Source organism: Apteryx rowi, unplaced genomic scaffold (assembly GCF_003343035.1).
Source record: "Apteryx rowi isolate R43461 unplaced genomic scaffold, aptRow1 scaffold_9, whole genome shotgun sequence".
NCBI lineage: Eukaryota > Metazoa > Chordata > Aves > Apterygiformes > Apterygidae > Apteryx > Apteryx rowi.
The window spans coordinates 7164998-7172215 of NW_020451204.1; the positions used below are offsets into that span (position 1 = coordinate 7164998).

The 7218-nt window shown below is 43.9% G+C and overlaps 1 protein-coding gene across 2 annotated transcripts in view; it reads right to left on the reverse strand.

The window, feature by feature from the left end:
• DCLRE1C (DNA cross-link repair 1C) overlaps window positions 1–7218 on the reverse strand; it is a 13690-nt gene that overhangs the window by 6239 nt on the left and 233 nt on the right. Inside the window, exons 2-9 of one of the 2 annotated variants that reach the window (XM_026091300.1) lie at window positions 7165–7218; window positions 5570–5654; window positions 3100–3159; window positions 2437–2492; window positions 1684–1785; window positions 1290–1362; window positions 986–1126; window positions 323–424 (exon numbers count right to left, since the gene is read on the reverse strand). The exon at window positions 7165–7218 is cut by the window's right edge and continues 5 nt beyond it. In XM_026091300.1, coding sequence (XP_025947085.1) covers window positions 323–424; window positions 986–1126; window positions 1290–1362; window positions 1684–1785; window positions 2437–2492; window positions 3100–3159; window positions 5570–5654; window positions 7165–7218 — 673 coding nt within the window. Of the gene's footprint in view, window positions 1–322; window positions 425–985; window positions 1127–1289; window positions 1363–1683; window positions 1786–2436; window positions 2493–3099; window positions 3160–5569; window positions 5655–5868; window positions 6859–7164 lie in introns of those variants that run through there. The other variant, XM_026091299.1, reaches the window with a different exon arrangement.

Here is a 7218-nt window from a genome sequence, read left to right on the forward strand (position 1 = left end):
CTCTGTACAAGCACCCTGGTATCATAGCACAAAGGCCTGTACTCTTGTCCTGCTACAGAGGTTGGCAGCTTAGAAATTGCCCTTACGGAGTGCAGAAGAGTAGTGGTCACACAGGGTCCAAACAAAATGAGGACTTCATTCTTTGCTCCTTTTTTTTTTTTTTTTAAACTTTAGCCCACAAAAATTCTCACTCTCTTTTGCATTAAGCCACCATTTGGCCCAAGTCTCCTTGAGCAGAGAGGGGCTTTAGGAACAACAGCACCGAAATATTAGCATCTGCAACCAGTCTGTCATAGCAGAGGCTCTGCAAAACAATACCCACCCGAGGATGTCGGCAGGCATGAATTTGAGTGTTTCGATCTGTAGTAACATGGTAGAGGATTTCTGGCATATTTTTGAACATGTCAAGTTTGTTCACATGCACCTAGAAAAAGGCAATGTTTATTCTTAATTAGCTTAATGTGTTTGCCAAACTGCAGCTAGAGTAACTACAGAGATGTGGTTTTGCCCTCAACAAATACTGGCAAACATTTAAACAATTACTACCCACTAATAATGCCCAAATAGAAGTGTTAGCCAAAGGTGTCTTTGATATTTGTAACAAGCAGAACATACCTCCTATGCTACAGAAGGATGAAGAATCAAACACAGTCAAAAGTTATCTGCTAACTATTAGCGTCACTTGCAAGTGAGAAGACTTTTCTCATGGCTCCCAAGACATAAGGGAGAGAGATAAACACTGAGCTTGAAAAATGGGGATCAATTAACTTCTGCCTGCAGAACCCAGATGTTCCAGTAGCTGACAGGGACTGAAACCAACTAGTTAACTCATTCTTGAGCCCAACTGTAGCTTTTTAAGAACAGTTAATAAAAGTGTGCACACCTTTCACATACAACAGTCTTCTGAACAGGCATTTCCAGCTCAGTGACTGGATACAATCATTATTCAGGGTCTGTTTTAAAGCAGCAATTACAGAAGCGTTACCTTGATTCCAAGTTCCTCACTGAGGTTTGTGAATAAATATTCATATCCATAGGCAGCTTTGCAATTCAGCCACACAACATGATAGCGACTCAGTGTGGTCCAGCTTCGCACTAACTCTAAGATCCCTTTTAAACACTCCTCCTAAAAGGATTAGAAAGCATTGTGAATTTGTTGTTGAAGATATTTCTGAAGCGCTGGGATTCAGTAATGTAAAACGGCATTGCATGCAAGATTTACCTCTCAAAAGGTTGGTTATTTATCAATGGCTTTAGGAGATTTCGTCTCACAGCTGATTTAGACTTACCCTGCTTGGTATATGATAAAATTTGGGATCACAAAAAGTGGTGTCCAAATACACACTCTGGATATCTCTTACTCTGAAAGAGAGAAATATAATGTCAGAGCAAGCAGTGCATCACAGCACTAAGCTATACCCCTTCTTCTCTCTTCAAAAGGAGAGAATTCTTCCTTTTTATCTACACAGGGCAAGTCAAAAGGGGCTTGTAACTGCAGTATCACCTTAACTGCAAATTTATTTAGTCCACAATGAAAAATGAGGAAGAAGAGGACATTATTCCCAAATTCTCCATGCCTGCTTGATCTTTTTAAATTGATCTTTCCGATTCTTTCTAAATCCCATCAACAGCCGAAGTCTCACCACAATCATCTGAATTAAAATGTAGATATTTTTCCGATACCTGGTCCCTGAATGCAAAAGCTCCATTCTGGCTGCTTCTCCTTTTGCAAGCCTGAAATCCCCTGTATACAGCACAGTGCCATTTTCACCTTGAAACAAAAACCTACAAACAGAAATGCTCTAGTCAAACTCAACAATGTAAAACATCAACTGCCAGGTGCGAGTCTGTCACTTCACTTAGAGAAGTCTATGTGAACAGCAGATTTCAGAGAAAGCGCATGGCAGGAGAAATACTGGGCTCCATTTTGTCCTAGGGTAATTTCAGAAAAACGCAATGATTCAGACTCAGTATGTCTGGGATGTGACCTATCTTCAACTCTGACCAGCCTACACATAAAAACCTCACTGGTTCTGCAAGGGCAGCCCGGCTATTGCAGCCAAGGGAGTCTAACAGGCATCTGTACCATGAAGCTGGACAACTTCTTTTTAATGTCCTACTTAAGAATGGGAGAGTTTGCTTTTGACCACAGGTTTGCAGGTCATTTTTGAGTAGCAACTTTCTTGACTGCAGCTGTACATAAAGGTATAGGGAATGGTAATCTGCCCCACCAGGGTAGCAAATAACTTCAGTTTGGAAAGATCCCAGATAGCACAGTGGTTTTCCAACACTGACCAAAGCTGGAGGATGCTACCACACTTCTAAGAACGAACTTTAAATTCACTAGCTTTTTCTAGTTAGAAAAAACTGTACTTATCGAGAACATTATAGGACAGATTTCCCAGCAGAGATATATGGAGCGTTGAAAGGACATACATGACTGATCCTGGGCAGTGACCAGCTGGTAGAAGTGTCACCTCTACATCTTCTTTCTGGAAGAGATGAGTTAGCATTATTTTCACACTGTAATGAGCACTGCTAGTACTTTCACTGATATAATCAGAGCAATGCATTACTCCCCACAGCCTCCTGTGGCATTTAGCATTGCTTCTGGAGGGAAGAGATGATCTCTTCACATTCCAGCAACTGCTGAAGATCAGCGACCATCCTGTCATCCCAGGAGAGCTGACTTGAATATTGTCTAGTGCCCACAAATGCCATTCAGCCAGAAGACACTCCTATTTCCCCGTTTCCTGGGTGAAAAAGCATCACAGAAAAATCTTGGAATGCATTTTGCCTGGAGATGCTCTACAGGACAAAGTCTTGCACTTAAAGCTTGTTAAGATAAGCCAGGCAATACAAGGTGAAAAATCACAGGAGAAATAGATAAGTTCAAGATCACTAATACAGCAGAAAAAAAGTGTCAAAAAAAAATACTGTGATCATAAGAAGAATGGAGTGAGGAAGACAAGGAATTCCTGTGGCCACACACACTGGAGAAAAGAAGGGGGAAACATATTTAAGTTCTGTTTCCCTTGCTCTTTTTAAACACTATTACTGTCCATTAAAAATACATGAATATTGTTTGTAAATGATTACCTCACCAGATGTTTCATCTACTAAAGAAATCTGAGTGGGAGTTTCAACTTCCAATGTAACCTGTAACAAAATGAATAAACGTATCACAAGATGTACTGAACATTTTGTTTCATATTTATGGCTATATATTCACTACGTAAACATCTTTAGCACCCACTGTGGCTAATGCTAAGCCTGAAAAATTAAGCCCATTTCCCTGTAGTAAGTTATGCATTTCCATTGAAAAAAAGTTGATGTCTAAAAATGAAATGGAAAAACCTTAATTAAGGTGTGTGTGCCTAAAAAAAGGCAAGTGCTGGACCTTAACACAGCTCAAGGTTGGCTTTCTCTGGCTGGGTCACATACCTTATTTTTGGAAGAGTGCAAAGCCTAAGATATCCTGTTCCCAGAGCACACCAATGGATTTGCTAGAACAGGTCTCTGCGCTGCTACAGCACAACTTCCCCTCACTGTTCCCAATTACTGCTGCAAGCTTGTGGCTTCTGCTTCTGTTAATGACGAGTCACATGTAGCAGAAATTTCTGTTTTTTTTTTTTTTTTTTTTGTAGAAAAGCTATGGACAGTGATTAATCCCCTGTTTTGCTTCATCCTCTACTAAAATCCAGAGACCTTGAACATAGATGCTTTGTGGCCCTCTGCAAGGTTAATGCTGCTCAGCAGGCTCCTCTCCCATCCTCCTCACTTTTCTTTTTGTTTCAGCCAATATTTATATGCAATTTTCCTGCCAAAAAAAAGCCAAAATGGAAGGAAAGACTCCTGTCATCACCCTTCTAGCTGTAACCTCTAGCTTCTCATCTGAGCAGTCTGCTTGGCATTTGGGGTTTTACTGCATTAGATGGATTCACAAGACACCACGTCCCAGATTTCTGGGCAGCTCTAAGCACTCCTTTCAGCTGGTACACGCACAAGCCTGTAACATTTGGCATCTCTGCCAGAAACCACATCAGTCAGACAGCTATCAAATTCCTTCCTCGCTCCAAAACAGATACACATGTCAAAAAGAATTCAAACCAAGAGTCCTTTTTTTTTTTTTTTCCTTAAAACATCAATACTAGTTTTATTATCTGCATTTTTGTTTGGAAGCTGAATGAACTCACGAGGCTGATCTTAATTCCATGTGCTCAACGTGCTCTTAAGTGTGCCTACATCTTAGACAGTACCTTGAGAAACTTCAGGGTCTCTTCCCAGATCTCTCCCCGTCTCTCAAACAGGAACTCCAGGACTAACACTGCCTACCTTCCCTTTACTGCTCATACAAACTCCTACTAGCTTGAACACATACCCTCTCAAGGGGCCTCTTCTTCTAGGTCAGTTTTAAAAGATACTGAAAGCAAACAGACACAAGCTTCAAAAAAGAAAAAAAGAAAAAGAAATTCCACCCTTTATGCTCCCTAGGAGCATAACACATTCCTAAAGATTACTGAGAGTCCTTTTTACGGAGCCCAGGATCACATTAATTCCCCTAAATCATGAAATCTTTCAGTCTCCAAAGGCTTCATATGCAGCCAGTTACCTTCCTCCTCATCTGGCTTCACAATTAAACTAGGACCTCGTACGAACAAGTGCCCTACTCTTCTTTCTTCCTACCCAGACTTACTGTGTGTGTAAGCACCTCCCAGGTCCCCCTCATATGACTTTCTTTGGACATGGAGCTTAAGACCCACCATTACAACCTCTTTAAGAAGACTCCAGGGCATAATTCCCCAAAGAAAACAAGTTTCCACTTGCCAAAAGTCCTTCTTGAGCTTCCATTTGGCTAGAAGGATTTAAGGCCTTCTCCTGTCCTTGATTGGGGATGCAAAAAAACCCTTACATCATCTGATGATATACGTACATACTCAAGATGTGAAAGGAATCACACTCAATGTCAAATCTGCAACTGCAAAGGGGAGGAGATAACCAGCCACAAGTCACACCTATACAATATGACCACTGATCACTTGAAATTTGGCTCCAAGCAGTGGAAATCAAGTAGAGGAATTAGGTTCTTTAATAATTTCACATCACCAAAACATTTTCATGTTAGAGATAATCCATTTTCCAAAAAGCACAAGGGAAATAATATTACTGGAAGATTATACTCCCCAAGTAATACAAGACTTTAAATGAAGCAAAGAAGAAGTGAAATAACGACAGGAGCAAAAAGATATGAGCAAGGTAAGGAAATGAAGGAGCAATAGAAATGAATCAGGCCAGAGTTATACATATATAGGACATGTAAAGCTCAGGTTGAGAGGAGGATTCATTTTGTAGAAGGAAAAGTAAGACTAGATGGTAAACGAGTAAACCAATCTCACATAGCACACAGCAAGGGAAGACATACTATTGTCTGAATTTAACCCCTGAAACACCATGTCAATACCAGCAACAACATTTAAACGTTTCTGAGGAGGGGAAGGTTTCCTCCTCTCTAGAACCACGATTTGGGAAGTTTTAATAAAATAAATAAATAAATAAATAAAAAACTTACAATGCGATTCTCCCAAAATTTGTATTTTGAGCTGGTCAACAGCAATTCCTTAGTTACTGGTGAGCAGTATAAGTTAACTTTCAAGCTGTGAGAAGACAAGAAAACAGATGAGTATTTTTTAGAGTAGAGGCAAAGAGCAATCAGGAGCAGGGAACAATCAGTACAGGTACTCCAGACCCCTCTCTCATCGGAAGAAACCTGCAGGAATCTTTTTGCCTCAACCTGAAGTCTTGGAGGTCAAGGTGAGTTATTCCATCATCTGCAGGCTTTTCTTCAGCACAGTAGATCCAAAGACTTACCTATGTGTACCCATGCATGTAAATTTTTGTACAGAAATAAATATAAGTATGCAATAGGTCATCATGTGCACATACATCTTTGCTCATTTTTCTGCCCTTCAGGTGTGCTTGTTCTCCCTGGAGCACATGTTTGGGTGAGCAGATGCTCTGCTGACAGCTAACTATGAAGCTCCAGCCTTTGCACAGTGTGCAAGGAGGTCAGATGAGCAAACAGATATTCCCTGCTCACATTTGAGAAAATCCAACATCTACTCTAGTAAATTAAACAGGGCCTAGGAAAACACCTAGGCACTCAGTTTTCTGTATGTTGAGTTGGTAGACCATTCCCAAGGGTGCTTTTGGCCCATACCAACTGACACCCTTCCTGAGAACTCATGGTTTCACGAGCGGGATCATCCCATGGACCAGTCCCAGTAGACATCAGCACGTAGACACCTGTTTCAAAGGCCAAGAAAGTTTAAGTCCTCCCCCACGCAATGAGTAAAGCACTGGGCACTCCCCATCCCTGTGGAGCGGTCAGGGCTCACGAGCACGTGGGTCGTTGTCATCGGCGTTGCTCGTTGCTCAAGTACCTACTGCCCATCCCGTGTGACGCAGCCCTTCCTGGTTTCCAGTGTCAAGTTTTCTAGGCAGGAACCCTGGCAAACCATTTTCTGCGACAGAAGATGCTGAGGGTTTTCAGCTGCAACTGAGGAAAAACCTCACTGGTTTGGCTTTTTTGAAGCGGTGAAAGCAACAGGATGTTTGAAGCTGGGCGAGCTGGCTGCTGTTTCACCCCGGGGCTTCAAGCGCGTACTTGCGAACAAGGGCCGCTCCTCTCGGAGACAGGAAAAGGCCAGCGAGGCTACGGCCAGCTGCAGATCAGAGCTCTGCACTCCGCTGCGCTGAATTTAAGGGGAACGGCGATGCCGAGTCCGGCCCTGCCCCCGGGCAGCGTGTGGCTTCGCACCCACCTTCAGCCGACGGCAAAGCCGTTACGGGCCCTCAGCTACGGCGTGCAGCAGCCAGGAGGCCGACGCGACGCAGGGGCTCCGCGGCTGATGCCCCGCGCGATTGGCCAAACGGTGCCCAGCGCGGAGGGCCCGCGCAGAGGCGGCGGGGAAGCCCGAGGAAGGCCGGCTCCGGCCCGGCGGGCGCGGAGAGGGGCAGGCGCAGCGGGGAGGCCGCCGCCGCCAGCCCGGCCGCCTCGCATCGCCGCAGCATTCGCGATAACGAGCAGCGACAAGGAGCCCGAGGCTCGAGGGAGCCCCTGGGGGCCACCTGCCCCGCCGCCCCCCGGACACGAGCCGCCGGTACCTGCACTGCAGCCTCCTCTTCAGGGCGGGCGCCCGCAGCCCCTTCATGTGATCT